The 18,298-nt window shown below is 45.3% G+C and overlaps 1 protein-coding gene across 1 annotated transcript; it reads right to left on the bottom strand.

Moving 5' to 3' along the window:
• Window positions 1–11,382, bottom strand: TAL2 (TAL bHLH transcription factor 2). The gene is made up of 2 exons (XM_054003413.1): window positions 11,300–11,382; window positions 1–2,820 (listed from the first exon to the last, which is right to left on the bottom strand). The coding sequence occupies exon 2, from the start codon at window positions 2,808–2,810 to the stop codon at window positions 2,457–2,459; it is 354 nt and encodes a 117-aa protein (XP_053859388.1). The 5' UTR covers window positions 2,811–2,820; window positions 11,300–11,382; the 3' UTR covers window positions 1–2,456.
• Window positions 11,383–18,298: the final 6,916 nt, after the last annotated feature.

Below are 18,298 nucleotides of genomic sequence, written 5' to 3' on the forward strand. Positions count from 1 at the left end.
TTCGTTTCTTAAATAATTTATTTGGAATATATTAGGTGTTAAATAACATCATATAGCACAAAGTGTTATCAGTTGCACTGTATTTGTTCATGATGACACAGATAAGAAATCCCCAAAACACAAAGAAGAAACTTGACCAAAAAAAAAAAAAATCTTTGGTAGAGAGATCTAGGGAAATACTTGCTGAATGTGACAGTAGGGAGCCCCTAAACTGAAAGGAGATCAAAGAAAATGGTGATATGAACCGAAGCAATAACAAGATGGGAAGGTTTTTAGCATAGAAAATACAACAAGCATATTATGTTACAAAATTGCCAGGTTTTCTTTCCCCTTCCCAGTATGACAGCTGCTCACAAGATGTTTTTCCTCGCCTTGGTGATGTGTGTTTCCTAGGATAGCAAGTGACTGATAGACCCAGCAGCACCACCACGCCTCAGCAGGAAGTGCTCTGATTTACTTGGACTAATTTGTCCTGCTGGAACTCCAGCAAGCCAGCAGAAAGATGGGAGGAGGATGTGGCTCATTACCTTTGAGGTGCCATGCAGAAAAGGCGGTGGCTCCATTTAGTCACATTAAGGTGGGTAGAGGTGGGGAAAAACAAAGGACTCTTGATGCCTTTCCACTCAGCTGCTCCCCAGGGCCATCCTGACAGATCACAAACCCAGGGATAAGCAAACTATTAGCAGTGTTCAGAAAGGAAACCAAATCAACGTGAACCCTTTTAGCTTTTTTTTTTTTCTTCTTTCTTTCTTTTGGTCAAAATCTGTCCACTGGCATGCCTGTACCTTCCAGCACCAGTGCTGGATGGGGTGAGCTGAGTTATTGTCAGACCTTGGCTTTTGTCAATGCTGAGGACAGCTCAACATTCCCATAGCAGGAGCCAGCCCTGGCTTCTTTGGTGCACCTGGTGCTTGGTGAGGCTTTGAAAGGCAGCTCAGCTTCAGGTGCCAAATCCCCTCATGCAGAAGGCCGTACATGCTGCATGGACAAACCCTAGTTCTGCTTTCTGAAAGCACCTCTTTGTCTCATGAACAAACAGAAACAGCCCAGGGACGTGCCTTGGCCTGTAGGAGCTACATTTCTTCACTAGTCATGAAAAATTGTCTTTTCTAAGCCTTGACATGTACCTTGGTCCACATGAAAATTAAGAGGCACTTGTGTCAGTGGGAGCAGGACATCAACAGAAAGCCATTCTACTTAAACCTGGTGTCATTTTCTCTGCTGTTTTGGGCTGCTCATAAGTCACATGAGCAGGCTAGGCCTTGGCTGGCACAGGTTATAACTCAAGTCAGGAAATTAGATTGGATTTTTTTGTGGGCAGCAATAACTCACAGTGGCCACTTTCATGCAGCTTATCGTGTAAACACCTACAGCGTGATGGATCATACATGGAAGTAACTCACAAATGGAAGATATTTACAACAATTTCTTTGTACTTGCTCCACTGGCCCATTTGGGATAGTATCCAGGTGGGAGGTGCCTCAGCTAGGGCAGATGAAAGCAGGGAGTTTAAGGGCAGTCATATAGTCTATGCATGCATAACCATAGACATAGCTTTGTCCACAAAGGTTTTCATGGCACTTCAGTGAGGCCTTTTTTCCCAGGACCTCCTTCCCAAAGAGGACCTCCTCCATTGCTACAGCTCCTACAGAAGAACAAAGGCATTGAGTCACCAACCAACCTCTTTGATGGGCTTTTAAGGCAGCTGGGGTATAGCTGACCATCTTCCTTCAGGTTCACGCTGTCACTGCTATGGAGGAGATTTACTTTGCCTAATGAACCCACTGAAACTCATCTATGGCTATGCATTTTGTCATTTTAAATTTGTGCTTTTTGCTTTAACCTAACATTTAATTTTGTTTAATGTGCTTTGCTCTGACATAAGGGATCCCTCCCGTCTGATGAAGAAATATGTAGCCAGGTTCAAGGGCTAGGACTTAAATTTAAAAAAAAAAGAATCAAGCTAGAAATAAGATTCACAAGTTCAAGACTGAGTGCAATTAGCCCCTAGAACAACTCATGGAGGACTGTGTCAAATATCACATCTCTCAAAATCTTTCACAACAGAGGCCAGATGTCTGTTGTGGACAAATTTTGTGGTGCTGTCATAATTTTTCATCTCAATAGTGTTTCCTTGGAAGAGAATGGGAGAATAATTTCTTTCCCTGTCAGAAACACTGAAGGAATTTCTATGCCCTGATTTATGGAGGAGATCTGGACAGAAGACTCTTCTGGCTTGGACTCTACCATGACAGCAGTGAGTCCTTCTAAGCTCCCAGAGACCACAAGTTCTCCATCTGGACATCCATGGTTTTGCACGATCAACAATTTCCATCCTATTAAATAAAAATGCAAATTAAATAGCAATAAATACAAATAAATAATTACAATACAAGGATTCTGCCAGGAGAGAGGGACTATCACACTAACACCGAGACTGCACATCTCACTGTCTGCTAGGGGGATGATGCCTCTGACCAACACTCTACTATATTGCTGCTCATGCCGGGACAGGAGACACTACAGTTTTCAATCAGTGCCAGCTCTTCCATGCTCTTCAAGTGTGGGGCTTGCTGGAAGAATCCCAGGATGCTGCCCCGAGTTGCCACTGCTGTCTGCTGCAGGCCTGGCTCTCCCAGGACCTTGACGAGGAAGTTGATGTATCTCATGGCCAAGCGGAGCGTCTCATTCTTGCTCAGTTTTTTGTCTGGTGGGTGGGTGGGAATGAGCTTCCTCAGCTTGGCAAAGGCACTGTTGACATTTTGCTGCCTCCACCTCTCCCTGGTGTTGGTGAAGATCTTCCTTGTCATTCTTAAGGTGCTGCAAAGCAAAGGAGATGGTGAGTGAATGCTGGATACCCCTGGATAGGCTGCTTTTTTAGGACCACTGTAACCTCTGGGCCAGTGGCAAGAACTGAGTGGTGATGCTAGGCTTCTGGCTGGTGTTCTTGTTCTCCATGTCCTTCACAGATTCACCCTAAATTTGCGATCAGAATTGTTAGAGATCCAACTGGATGCCAGAGTTCCGTAAGAACTTCACAAAGGAGGTAAAGGAATTTAATTTCTTTATACAAGCATTTAGTGCTGCTACAAGCCCAGCTTCTCCAGGCTTCTCAGAGTCCCCCTGCAACAGTATTCCCAACAGACAATGCATTTGTCATCTCACCAGGCTGTGTGAGAGCCACACAGGCACTTTTTATAGGGGAAAGCAGGCAGACCCAGTGCAGAACACATCCCCGCTTTCCCAGCCTCATTTCACACCTCCCTGGAGTCTGCACCCAGCTGGCCCAAGCTTGGTGATTCCTGGCTGGAACTAAGCCAGGTGGACTTCACCATGGGCCTTCAGTGAGCAGCCAGCCCACACCACAGACATGTGTGACTGTGGTTATTTCTCCAGAGCTGCACCAGTCTGGTTCCCTGTCCAGCCCACAGTGGCTGCTCACTGCTGGTGTCAGGCACTTTTCACTTTCAGTCTAAAGGCTTCTCCTTTAGCCTCTGAGAAATACCAAGACTTAAGCCACAAGTGTTATAAGTGCATGAGGGAAAGTGTGATTCCTACAAAGCATGCTGGCATCCCAGACAAAACCTCTCCCCAGTTGTTCCCTGTCCACCCTGACAGAGCCACGCAAAGGGAGCCCCCTGCCCAGAGCAGATCTGGCAAAGAAGAGTACTGAGGCAAGGGGTGCACAGTGATTTTAAATGCCATTTACCAGAAAGACTGCCAAAAGTTCTTTGTGTTACCCTAACCTTTCTCCCACCACCATGGGAAAGTGCTTTCCCTTCTCTCCCACAGCCCTGAAGGAGACAGACTCCTCCATTTCTGAAGCAGCGCTTTATGCCAATGGCATGCAGACAGCTGGAGCAGGGAAGAGCTTTCCACAGCCAAGAGACTACAGGACAAATATTTCCTTACCCTCTTATGCATGTGAAAACCTCAGCTTTTTATACCCAGTGGCAAACCCTTCTTTACTGTAGGCCTCTAAAGGGGAGTGGGGAGCAGAGGGAATAGCATCCTTCATCCCCAGGAAGAGGAAACTTGGGGATGACTGCCCAGCTGTGATCCTGTTTCCATCTGAAGCAGCCTTACACCATGTAAGACACTCGGGGTTTGCCAAAACACAAGGTAAAAGTCCAAGGGAATAAAGAAACACAAACGTGACACAGTTTAATTGGGATGCCCTGTCAGGGAGCCAAGGCAGGGAAGTTCCTGCCCAGCTCCTTCAAGTTCCAGTCCAGCACGCATTACCAGCTGCCAGGGGAGCACAGCTGCAGCACTGTGAATCCTGTCACAGCTGTGTTCAGAGACCTCTGGTCAGGGATGCAGCCAGTACAGGCACACCCCTGTACACTGTAAGTGGCTGCTTGCGCTGACAACACCTCACAAGTTCCTCTTGGCCTTTACACTGTTAACACATTTCTATTTTGGTAGAGGTCTGAAATTACTGTCATACCTTTAGGGGATGAGAAAATCGTCACATCAAAATGGTCTTGTTTCATTAAAGGCTCCTTTAAAAAACAAACCCTTACATTTCAGGTTGCTGGGTGTTTTTCTCATCTTTTGTAGACTTACATTAAGACTCGCTGCTTGATCCAAATGGGGATTATATCTCTCTTTTAATTTTTTTTTAATTGTTCTCCTACTCTGTGTATCATGATTGGTTTGTGCTTTGGGAACAAACCTGCTTGGTGCTTTGCACCTACCTCAAATATGTTGCATGTACCTTTCTGGCAAGAGCACTGCCATATCAGTGGTACAGATTTAAACACTGTCTTTCAGTGCTTCTCTGTACTGCAATGTTTTCAGTGCCCAAGGCAAAACTTTTGCCTTTACAGATTTATTCTTCCAAGCAGCTGCTCAAATCCATGTGAAATGTAGAATGCCACCTGCTTCTTTCTCTTTCCTCTGTTTTGGTGTTTATGTCGTTGTTTGATAATTTTTTGTTTGTTTTGTTTGTTTGTTTTTTGTTTTGTTTTTTTGTTTTTTTTTTCTTCTGAAGACATACTTATCTGTACAAATGTAGTTATTTTTTGTAATGTAGGGGAAGTTATTTGGGTTTCCTTGTTTCTTCTAATGGGCTGACTGGACTGTATTTTGCCAGGCCTTTGGGGCTGTGCACTGTAATTCTGCCATGTGGGTCAGTGTTTGCTAGGTACCTGTTTACATCTCAGCTACAAATACCAAGAGGGAGTCTGCTTCTTGTCTTCCTCCTGCTGCAGACAGCACCCAGCACAGCACTCCAGGAAAGCAGGTTAACACCCAGCCCTGGTGCTGTGAACATGCCTTCTTGTCCTGTTAGTGGTGTTATTGGTGGAAAAATAAACCCAGCCTACTCCTTCACGCAGTACTTTCTTTGTCTCTCCACTCATGCCTTTGGAAAGGACAATGCTGCGTTTGTGGTCACAAGCCTTGTCAGCAAACAGATGCCTTTGTGAGAACAGCTCCTGCTTTACACTTCAAAAAAGTGTGTTTGTGTTTCTGACATTTATTCGAGATCAGCAAACAGCTCCTTTCCCAGTGCCTCCTCTTACAGGGATAGCTCTCTGGGGAGCTTTGTTTCAGGTGTAAGCCACCTTATAGTCTCTCCACCTTAAATTCCTCTCCTTTTTGTCTTTACTGGTGTGGGTTTCCTGTTGTTGTGCTTGGAGTTTCCATTAGAAACATAGCAGAAAAATTATCCTGGTTCAATCCTGCAGTGATTATAATGTTTCAGCACAGCTTTTTGCTCTAGTCACCTACACATCCCTCCAGTTCTCTGTAACCACAGCACCTTCCAGTTAAAATGCAGCCAGTTTGCTGGCAAGGGATCTGATTTCCATTTCTTTTGTCTCATTTCCTCCTTTCTTTTTCTTCCTTCTCTCCAACTTTTCTCACCAAACTTGTCTTTCAATGTTATTATTTGCAACATCAGGTGTTTGCTAATTTTGCACAACCAAGCAATGTATTCTTTAGCTTTCTCTGATGCACTGTATAAAATACATTTCATCTACTGCTTGTGTGCCGCTTGTATCCCACTGGTCTGTTTTAAATCTGTGCAGAAATCACCTGTTTGTACAAATAATGTATAGATTTATTGCATTATCCTGCAGGTTTGGACTCTGTACTTTCTGCTCACCTTTCCTAACCACAGATTAACAGCCCCGCCATTTAGCTGACAATTAAAAATCCGGGAAGACAGTAACTTAAATTCGAGAGGATTAATTCTGCTGTCAGCTATGTAAATCTGGAAGTTTACACCATTTTCACTGGAGAAATTTTGAAGACAAAATTTTGCACTGAGGAAACTAAGGTCAAGAAGGCATGTCCAGAAGCAGGAGGTAAATGCAGTTTCATGAGCTAACGTGCACATCTGCAACACGTAAAGATAATTATGCAAAGAAATAGCCCCAGCGAATCTGCTCCAATAGCAAGAAAGAAAGAAAACAAAAAACAAAAAACAAAAAAAAAAAAAAAAAAAAAAAAAAAAAAAAAAACAAAAAAAAAAAAACAAGCCACCACCACCCCCCAAAGAGACAACTGAAGCTCTTTGCACCCCTTGCCTACCCATTTGAAAAATATAAAAATGTGTGGTGGGCGGAGTTTTTAATGCAGCCGCGAGTTTCGCCAAACAAAAGACTGTACGACGGAAGAGATGAAGATCTCTCCCAGCAGCAGTTCTCACAGCCTCTCCGTGCTAAAGCCTTGCAGGCAATTCAGGCAGCAGCAGAGCAGCAGAGCAGCTTAGGCACAAAGCACATCTCTGCCAGACATTCCCCAGCAAATGGCCCCCGAGCCAGCGGTTAATGTCTGAGGGCTGGCAGGGGACTCGGCGGCAGCCCCGCACTCAGTCATAATTAGCAGGATGCTATTAACTAAAGATCTTGGAAGAGAAAGTTCCTCCCTCAAGTTATACCTCTGACCTCGGTGAAGTTAAATCCATGTTGAAACTGGCCACTGGAGACCTGCTCCTGCAAATCTTAATCAGACAGCAGATGCCTGCTGCCACCAAGAATTGGAGTGCTTCTAGTAAACCTGCGGTGCCACACCATCACTCCACAGGGGAAACCCAGTGCCTGCTAAAATTGGTTATTTAACACATTGCACTGGATTTTGTTAAGTCCCCCCAGCCCTTAAGTAAATGGCTACAGAAGAGCAGATGGTGCCTGTTTCCTCTACCAGGCAGGTGCTTGTGAGCCCGATCTGCCACGGGGAGCAAAGATTCTCCAGCTATCACTCCTTGCTGCTGTGCTTTGTTCACTTTGCATCCCTGTGATTTGGGCAAAAGGAGAAAGGGCAAACTCACAGTTTCCTCCTTCAGTTTCACACAAGCCCCAAAGCGTGGCACTCAGCTTCATGCAGAGGGCAAGACTGAGCATGGATATTACAAGACAAAACACTACCTGTCGCCGACATGGGACTTTATTTTTTTTTTTTTTTTCCATTCCCTAGGAGGAATAAACTCACTCCTTCCAGCTTAACCATGCGCAGTTTGCACCATGGCTGCTTGGATTTCAGGGACTTTCTTTGGGTTGGGAGGGGAAGGAAGGGCAGAGGGGACAATGCACCCCAGCTTGATGGATAGCAAGAGGAGCAGCTCACCACTAGGTACAGGCTCTTTCCCCCAGCTTTCCTCATCTCATTCTCCCCATTGCTGTCTCCCTGCATCTCAGTGCTGACCCTTCCCAAATTTCCTCCCACCTGAAATCCCACAGGTTTATTGGTGGACAAGGACACAGAGAGATCTCAGTGCTGAGAGTGAATGCTGGGCTGGCAACCAGGGAGTTCTGTATTTGTGCTTCTGTGGTTCCCTTGCCTCAGGCAAATTCCTTTTTTTTTTCTTTCTTTTTTTTTTTTTTTTCTTTTTCTTTCCCTGCACCTCTTGACCCTCCTGCTTATTAACCTCTGCACAGTTTGTGGAAAAAAATTGTCAAGTGTAAGAATCTGTGTGTTAGAGCAGACACAAGCACAGGATGGCCCAGACTTGCAGTGCTAGTATAATGAACGAGAAGAGCCTTTCCCTGCATCCCCAGGGTGATTCCATACACTATCAGTGAACTTCATTTTATTTCAAATAAGATCTGGGAAGAGGAACTACTTCAGGAGTAAACAAGGGTTCCTTTCTCTGCCTCATGCCTCTGTTGGGGGTGTTATGTGACAATCACACCACGATACAAGTAGAGCAGAGCAGCAAAAGCACTATAAAAAACAGTCCATGCTGACACAGTGATTTACCTTTTTTAGAGCCTTTAAATCTAGGACAAAATGCACTTAGTAGAATATCTGCTTCTGGGAGCCCTCCTGTCCCAGGGCAGCGTTTACAGAAGCTCTCACAGTCACACTTGTGCTCTCACTGAACCTTTAGAAAAAGGAAGTCACTGGAGTCTTCAAAAGCAGCTGTGTGAAGGTGTCAGGACTAAGTCATCCTTCATGTTTGGGGTTACTGCACTACACATGATCCCAGTTCCAAGGGGCAGGTCTTTCACCTGACCCAGTGCTGCTCCTGGGTTGCTAAGCTTTGTAATCCAGTTGCCCTCCTGAAGGGTTCAGGTCTTCAGCAGCCAAGAGCACTCTGCTTTCTGAGAAAATAAGGCTTCACAGCATGCACAATGTATCATCATGCCCTCTAGGCCTGCCTTGGGAAAGGAAGATCTGCAAAGCAATGAACGGGCTGCCACCCAAATGGGGTCTGGGAGAGCACTAAGTATATGGCCAAGACCTTGACAATAGTTATAAAGATGTAGCTCAAGAAAAGGTTTACTCTGCACATGGGAGTGGGCTTTTTTGGGGGTTTGGTTTTTGTTTGGTTTGTTTGTTATTGTTGCTGTTATTGTTGGATTTTTTTTCATGTAGCTCTCTTCTGCTCAATACTTTTTATGGCTCTTTGCAGAAAGATTAATTACACCACCAAAAAAAATAAAGAACCCATTCATGGGCTGCAACAGCTTTTGCTAAATGGAGTTCCAGTGCATTGGCAGGGACATGACAGCTTGCTAAGCTGAGAAAGGAACACTCTGCCAGAAGGTTTAGCCTTTATTTGCTGAAGTTGTACTTGTGTTATTTTCTGTTCCAGAGAATCTGAGAGTCTCTCTTGGAAAAGTGCTTCTCTGGCCTGAATGACAGTTCCAGTGGGTTTCCTTTAAGAACAGTCTCTGACAAATTAACAAATGCTACATAGAGACACCCTCCCCGTGCTTTAAGGTAAACACAGAGAAGAAAAACAGTTTGGTTCTGTTCCAGGAGTTCTTCAGGTCTCTTTCCACCCCCTCCCTCTGCCCTCCCCCAGACCCAGTGTGCAAAACCCTGTTCCACACTGATATTTTTCCCAACTCATCGCAGCACTCATTCTTGCCACTCTCTCTCTGGCACAAGGAGGCAGAAGGGTAACTGTGAATAGCAGAAAACATTTGCCCTGCCAGTGTATGTAGGGAAGTCCACATCCTGGAAGGAGGATGTAAGTGAAGAGTGGGACCAGATGCTACATGTCTTACAGCTCTGCAGAGAGCAGTCTGCAGCAGTTCATTCTGTTAGAGAAGTTGCTGGGAGCAGAAAGGGGAAAATCCAGCCAATGCAAAGGACATTTGCATCAGGGGGAACATAGATATTTATTATGTTTGGATGTGGCACCCCCAAACAATATTTGCTTTTGCATTCTATCCAGGTCTGCTCTGAGGCTGCTGGCAAATCTGCCTGTGCCTGCAGCCAAAGCAAGACTGGAGGTCTGACAGTATCCAGTGCCGAGCCAAAGCTCCCACCAGGCTGCTGACCACCTCGGGTCACACCAGTGCCTGCTGTGCCTAAGACCAGAGGTCACCATGAGCACAGAGGAACGTGGCCACCACGGCAAAACGCGGCTGCCAAAAGTGAGATACAAACCACTGCAAGACAAGGAGCACAACCCCATTTTCCCCTTGCCACCAACCTCTGTGGGCCTGCTCCTGAGAGAAACAGCAGCTCAAAGATCATCCCTGCCTCAGCCACCTCTGTTATTCCACAAATTTCCTGCCTGGCATGCTGTCTCTGTGAGCACTTCATTTCTTGGATCGCCTGCTCATATCACAACTACCGTAAAGATTTAGGTAAACGGGCAGTAAAAACAAACTGCATTTATTTTAAGGTTTTTTTTTTTTTTTTTCTGATTGGTAAACTTTGTGGTTGGATGTTTGTTTGGCCTTGTTTGTTTTTTTTTTTTTTCTTTTTTTTTTTTTGTATCTGTGTGAAATCATTAGAAATGCATGGTGGAAAAAGATTCTGAAAATGAAATATTGTCCTGTAGTGTTACAAGGAAATCAGGAAGGATAGAGACAGCTACTTCAAAAAACATGCATGTTTTGCTATTTATTAACTTTCTCAAAAAAAAGTTTTATGCAGAAGGCTACCTCTGGAAATAGAAACATGTTTTATATTGGCAGTTTCAAAAGTTTGTTCACAAATCTGAGAGTTACTAATATTTAACAAGAGAAGTGAAATTTAAAAAAAAAATGCTAAGCTTTTCCTCCTAAGTGCACTATTGAACTGCAGAAAATTCAAATGCCTATATATTTTACATCTGCATCAGCTGTAACACAGATGACCAGTAAAGTATGGGGATATTTTGAAATATGTGAGGATTGGAATTTAAAACTTATTCCTTACACTTTTACCTGTTGACACTGTCAGTGAATTTCCACACAGTCTAGTGATTAATTAGTACATGATTATTTGTGCTTTTGCAAGGAATTTGTTTTAAATTTCAAACAGCATTGTAGAATTCACTTAAGTTTTATTTCTAAACTCAGGGATCTATGACTCTCTGTCTAATTCTTTTGCACCAGTGCAATAACTGATTTACAGCAGCTTGCAGTGCTATAAATGAGTTTGCCTAATGTGTAATTATACAGCTGTAAGAAAATCTAGGAATAGTTAAGAACAGTGATTATAAAATCACTTTCATTTCCTCCACATCTCACCACCAACATTTCTCTCAGAAGCAGTAAAACCAATCAATATTTTCTTCTGGTAAAGTCTGACTCACTGAGTCTCTGTGGGGACTGGAAATTTGGAAAGCTCAGGTAGAAACTGCCTCTTCAATTGATTAAGTGCAGCCACTTCTAAGTAGCTATTTGTCAGATGAGATGCTTTATTCTTAAATTTTTTATGACAAGAACCAGAGGTGCCACAATAAGAAATGAAAATCCAGAGAACTGGTAAAAGGCCACTGCAGAAATCCCTTCCTTTTAGGATATTCCCAGCTCTGAGGAGAAATTCTGGCTTTCCTAAGAAAGTTGCAAGATAAGCCCAAAAGAGGGGAGGACAGTTGTAAAGAGAGGAGGCCAATGTCACTTACTTTTCTGGTATTTGTGTCTCGGGAAACCTGGTCAGGGGGTGAACAGGCAGCAAAATCAGGTGCTTCCTGTGATTCTCTCCCGACTGCTTTTCCAGCGCCTGGCCACGGAGCTTGCTCTCGCTGGAGTCAGCCTAGCGCTGGTCCCGGCTGCCTCATTTATAGAGTAGCAGTTCCTTTGTCTGGCGCGTGTCATCACTAGTCCTGGCAATCCAGGGAGCTTGTTTTGCATCTCCCAGGAGATCCTCTCTCTGTCTTGCCTTTTCTCTGCTTACCACATGCCCCCTGCCCTTTTCTGGGGTTGGGGTGGGATGGTAGCTGGAGCTGTTCTTACCAGCTTTAGTCACTTATCTCAGTGACTCTGGCTAGAACTTTGTAGGAAAGGACGGAACCAGCATTAGCAATAGTCTAATTTTCCCCTCTTTTTCCTCTTCTGTTTGAGAAGGTTTTGTTTTTGTTTTTGTTTTTGTTTTTGTTTTTGTTTTGTTGTTGTTGTTTTTGTTTTTGTTTTAATTTTACTTACTTATCCAGCTCTGACATTGTTAGTGTTTCCAGAAATGGAAATGGCTCTTTCAAAAGCCCTCCTTAGCATGGCTCAGAACTGAGGAACAGGCTGGGGGTATTTATTGCACTCCCAAGAGGAGGAAGTTCCTGCTCTGCTCTGCCAGAATGTGAGGTGTAACTGGGAGGTGAACACGGGCAGGCAAGTGGATCCTGCCATTCCTTCTTTGATGGAAGATCCCTCTCACTTGGAGTCACAGCTGGCACCTCCTGCAGCCAGAGGACAGTGACAGCTGCTGCTGTCCCAGTGCTGCCCCAAGCCCTGGTGCCCCTCTGCTGCACTCTGTGTGACAGCAGGAGCCACAGGTGTGAATTCACACCTCTTCCAGCCTGTCCTTCACTCCAGGGCCCAGGCAGCACACTGAAGGTTTAACTCATGCTTTCACAGCAAAGATGAGTCAGCTCCATACCTCAGTGGCTAAGATGTAGGGTCAGTGAAACACTGACTTCTTTCTCCATTGCTAGGTTGTCCCCAGAGCTTCTTCTCTGAGGAAGGACAACAGGCAACAAGGTGACATCTGAGTGCAAAACCCAAAACCTGCAGAAAAACTCCACCCTAATCATGTGTCTGGGTCCATGACAGGGACTGGTCCATCCAACCTCACCCTTGCCCTGGGTAACCACTCATTTATAGGTCAAACACTGGCACAGGTTGCCCAGAGAGGTGGGGGTGCCTCACCCCTGGAAAGACTCAAGGCCACTTTGGATGGGGCACTAAGCAACCTGATCTAATTGAAGATATTGCTCAGTGCAGGGTGGTTGGACTAGGTGGCCTTTAAATGTTCCTTCCAACCAAACCAGTCTTTGTTTCTATGAAAATAGTCATAAAATTGCCCCAGGCACAGGCCAACTAGCCTTACTGCAATCATACAGATCCTTTGGGACCTGTCCAGTCCTTTCTGCTCCTCCATCCACTTTTCCATTAAGTGCTGGGAGTTTGCTTTGGATGAACATTTGGATGAGCAAATAGGGATAACAAGAGCAAGGTACCTGCTTATGCCCTGGAGCAGCAGGAAATATCCCAGGGATATTTCCTGGGGAGAACAAGGGGTGGGGAAGAAGAAGCCCCAGCTCATCACCCCACTTTCATGGGGCAGGAAAACTTCTGCACCCAGGATAAGCAGCTTCAGGCACACTCCACCACTTCCCTCTGCCAGGTCCCAGGAAAGCCCAGCTATTACCCAGACCAGCTCACCCCAAACTGTAACATGGCTCAGCAGTGCTCACCTATTGTGAGCACTATTGGGTTTTTAACAGCACTGAGAATGTTTCAGCTAACAGGACTGCCCCATAAATATTAATAAGCCAGCAGTGGAATGATGCGGTTGCTCTCTGGAGAGAATGAGCCTCGGGTCCCTGCCAGGGCAGAGCTGTTCCCTGCAGAACTGGAACGAAGGTTCAGCCCTTTCACACGGTAAATTAACAGTGGCACTACAGCCTGAAAGCTGTGTCAACTGCTTCATTTAGCACAAGTGTTATGTTAACTAAAGGCCCTATTCCGGAGGGGCCTTTGGCTTCACAGAAGCCTAATTTCCATGTAATTTACACTGGAGAGTTGGAGAGTGCCCCTCCTCTCTGTTACTTCCTCCAACCTATTATGTACCCAAAACCTGCCCTGAGATGCTCCAACCAGTGGGCAGCAGCAGGGAAGGGGGCTTGTAGGTCCAGAAAGGGAAGGGAACTGAAGCTCCTGATCCCTAACTGCTTGGATACTTCACTGCCTAGAGCTTTCGAAACCTGTCCAGACAAAACACTACAAAAATACACAACCAGGAAAGCTTCTTTGCTTGCAGGGAGAGGGGTAGGATGGACTGCTTTTCATCCCCACTCATGCATCCACACAGGAGAGGGTGCAAACATGACAGAACTTTGTCCTGCACTACTGGGGCACACCAGGACCCACTGCCAGGCACTGGGCAGGAGGTCCCAGGTGCAGAGCCAGCACTAAGCAATGCTGATGAGATGGCACAGGGTTGCTGACATTTAAACCAGCTTCAAGGGTCTTTTTCACACTGTCAAAATGCTCTGAAGGGGTCATACATCAGGGTCTGCTTCACTGTGTCTTTATTAAGCTTCCTATTGAGCTGTGATTACTTGGCACCCATGAACCACATCAGTCTTATTCATCTTCCTCTCCATACTTGTCAGTGACCTGGCAGCAGGGGGAACACATTACAATCCATCCCTGCAGCCCTGGCATTACTTTTCCACAGACAAGGATAGTATAGCTCAACTAGGAACAAGCACTGTGGAAGCAACATCACACTCTGGATTTGCTCCTCCTCACGAAAATCTCTGCTGGGACACATCCTAACAGTTTCCCTGGAGGCTGGGGCAATTCTCTACCTGCAACAGGTCTGGTTTTCAGCAGCCACCCATTACCAGTTCATGAAAATTGAAGGGGACACCAAATGGATTTTGTAAGGTGTGATACTAGCAGGTCACTTCATCCACTCACCTCTGCACCACAGGAACTGTTTGACCTGGATGAAGCAGCAGACTGAACGCTCTGTCTTATGAACTGCATTTCCACCTGTGACCCTGTGAAGTGGGACACTTGAGAGCTGGCCATTTTGAAGAGGTCAGGAACATGTGGGTGGCTGCAAAGTGTGAACATCTCAAAACTGGGCCTCTTTTTGAACTCTGGCTTGCCAGGATTAAAATTCCAGCCCCTGACACAAACTAGGGGCATAACCTTCGTTGTTCCTCTTCCTAAAAGGAAGAAAAGCTGTTTCTGGTGTAGGGAACTATGTGGTATGCCAGCAGGAGCAAAAGGTTTCATCCTGCTGCACGACTTCCAGAGTCAAGAGAAGCCTCTCCAAGAGAGAGTGATGTTCAGATGGGCAAACAAGTGTTTATGGTTCCCACTGGGCCAGACCTCAAACTCTGTCTTTCTCTAGCAAAACTCTTACTTGCAAGTGACCAGGATATGGAAGAGAATCCTGCCTAAATACAAGCAGAGCTTTCAAAGGATGGGCTTGGATTTGAGTATTTTTTCTGCTTTGTGAGGTGACCCAGGTGAGCCTGATGAAAGCAGCACACACAGAGTGATGGGCAGGAAAAGGACAGTGAGAGGCTGCAAACCCACAGCTGTGTTATCACTGTGACTTCAGAGCCCTGCTCTACACATGGGAACAATAAGAAACAATTATGCACATCTGGGCTCCTGCCCTTTAAAATCATAATTTAGATTAATATATTTTGAGTATATTGAGCTGGAGGAGGCTGCTTGAGGTTCAGAATAGCAGCTGCATGCAGACTAATGAAATATTAAACTTTCATCATCTAAAGCTTTTTCGTAGCATTTTGAATCTCTTATTAGTGTTAACAAAACGCATCGGGGGTGCTTTAAATTCTGGCCACACTTTCTGGCTTAATTCCAGAAGCCAAAAATCTCCTCCTTTTTAATGCTGAAACTTGCTGATAGCATTGAAGAAAATGTTTAGCCACAGAATAAAGAGACTGAAAACCTAATGTGCCTCTAAACCTTTTCACTAGGAGCAAGAGGGAAGACAAACAGCTCATTTTCCACTTGACACAGATGCACCTCGACATTAAAAGTTATTTGAAATCACCTAAAATAGAGGAAAACAAGGCAGGCATCTGAAAGGATAAGCAGCTGCCACTTTCAGGGGCACACAATGTGGAGCTCAGCCAGGTTGCATGCAGCAATAAGGCAACCACATCAGCATCACTCAAAACAGGGATTCAAAGAAATGAGAAGTTGAATTTAAGAAAATCTTTCTGACCAGACTAAAAGCCCCAAAGGGTCTTTGCCATAGGTGCACCTTCTACAACAAATTTACAATTAATGACAAAAAGTTGTCAAGAGACCAAAAGCTTTAATTTCCAGTATGACTGCAGGGAAAACCCTCAACCTCCAGCCATTTGGATTTTATGTGCTGGGGATCTCCAGGATTTTCCACAGTCTGCTAAGTCTTCTTCCTACATGTACAAGTCTTTGGAACCATGTAGCTTGCTCTCTGAGGTATAAGAAAGGAGGGAATTTGCTCTGAACTCTTTTAAGAAAGGAGGGAATTTGCTTTGAATCTCTCCAACATTTTCTAGTGCAAGTTGCTGCATGGGATTGGCCAAGGTTGAAATCCTCGAAGGAGAGGTCCCAGGTTTGGTGCCTGGGGCTGCTCCTCTTATAAGACCAGCAGTGCACATGTGTGCAAAGGGACACTCCAATGAAACCAGCCTCTCAGGAGTTCATTATGACTTTACAGTTCATTTAATGTAGAAAAAACTATATATAGATGTATTTACTATCCTAACTCTTAAAGTTAGCTTTCTTCCTTCACTTTTAATGTTTCTCCATCCTATTATTTTGCTGAATTATGAATGTATGCCAATATTGGTGCCTTGATGGTGGAGAGATGGTATAGCTTCAAATTTCCTTTTCAATTGCTTTGTTTCCATTGTTTTTAAGTACTTTCTGATGATCTTTTATCAATTTTGGTCAATACTTTTAAAAGTATTTCCGCTGGTGCAAAGGGAAGAACTGTCATCAGTTACTACAGAACAGTGCTGACTTGCAGCCTGCAGGAATCACCCCATTACGCTTTTAATTCACCTGTGTTCCATCACATGACCATGCTAAACACCCCTTTACTTTTCACTTCCTCTACAGAAGCCAATGGCAGACAGAGAAAGGAAGACAGTTTTTTAGACAAAATTCCTATGGCACGGGTGAGAACTGTGCAAGATGCATACCTGATCACCTGCATTTTCAAAATAACTTCTCAAGGTCAGACAGAAGCTCCTAATAGTTTGCACCAGGCTGTTCATTTTCCCCACCTGGCCATGAATATTGTTCCTGCAGAGCTCGTGTCCCAGCCTCTCACAGCACAGCACAGGGAAGCAGCTCCATTGACACCAGAGAAGTCCTTTGTGTACACATCAGCATTTCCCCACCCTGCCTATGTCTGTCACTTGAGCCCATGGAGCCCTGATGTGTCCTGTGACCTGCTGGACCCATCAAACCTGCAGGATATGAACCCTGTTTGTACAAATTTTAAACAGCCCTTGAGACATCTTTGCTTACTCTGAGTGAAAAAGATGTAAATATCAGGATGTGTGTTCAACAACAGAATAGGGCTGGGGAGCAAATTCTCTTGGCCATCTGCAAGTACCAAAAACCCCGTGCAAAGCCCTGGTTGTACCTGCCACAACAGAGACAGCCTCACCTTGTCACAAATGAATTGCATTCATCCAGGAGCACCTTACCCACAATTGTAGCTCAGCTCGGTTTTCTGGGTCATTTTCAGTGAGCACACAGAGAATTAACAAGCTCTCAGCTCCTCTGTTTTAGTTACAATTGACCTCCCTTGCCTCCTCCAGCTTCTTAGTCCAGTTGGTAAAAAAAAAAATATGATCAGTTCTCCCTGGATGAAAAATGTGAGAGCCTCAGAGACCAAGTAAGAGCCATAAACCACGTTCTGAGCAATGGTCAAACTTGAGCAAAGTGCTGGTGTGACTGCTGGGGCTCCTGGCCTGTGTTTCAGGAAGACACAAGTCTGTACTAAACCCAGAGCCAGGGGAGGTGATTACCTTGCCTGCACTAAAACACAGGAGCAGGTTTGGGCCAATACAAGTCCAGGCTTTGCAGGCACAGATTATTTTTGGTAAGCTGTCCCTTCCTTCAGTTTGGTCGCTGTGCTCAGGGGCTGAGTCCAGGCTGGGGATGGCATCTCTCAACCAAACCTTGTTTGAGGTGCTGGGCTGCAAAGTGACAGGCAGGAATCACAGAATAAACTGAGCTGGAAGAGACTCTCAAGGATCATCAGCCCAACACCTGGGCCTGCACAGCACTGTCCCCAGGAGTCCCACCATGTGCCTGAGAGCATTGTCCAAACACTTCTGGTCTCTGTGCTCCAAGGAGGTTGGGGATGCTCTTCCAGCACACCAGAGGTACCATCCTGGGGCAAAGTGCTGGTCTCCAGGAAGGTACCAGCACTGCCCTCCCCAGCCCAGCACCGAGGCACTGGTCATGCACAGGGAGCATCCACTCCTAACCTTTGGTTTGCTGGTGTCTCTCACTGCTTGGCCAGGGCAGAATGCCTGCCTGCCTGCGTGGAAACAAAGCCCTGCTTCTGCTCCTCATCCCAGCACCCTCTGCCCACCCCTTTCAGCAGTCCTGCCTTTTTGCAGTTTAAATGTTCCTTTTTAGAGTGCCTTTTATTTCCAGCTTGGAGAGCAGCGGGATGAGAGATGGGTTGGGGATGCTGAAGTAGTAATTTACATAATCTGATTAACAGAGGATTATCCAATGGCTGCTGAACAGCCTTAGTGTGCTTGAGCTAAAAACCTTACTATTCATTGCTCTCACCACCCTGCAGGGCGGCTGCACCTGCAGCACCAGCTAATACTCTCCTGGGGACTTCAAGGAAGGAGAAAAGCAGGGACATATTTTTATTATTATCTGGGGGAGGGTTGAGG

Source organism: Vidua macroura, chromosome Z, assembly GCF_024509145.1.
Source record: "Vidua macroura isolate BioBank_ID:100142 chromosome Z, ASM2450914v1, whole genome shotgun sequence".
Taxonomy (NCBI): Eukaryota; Metazoa; Chordata; class Aves; order Passeriformes; family Viduidae; genus Vidua; species Vidua macroura.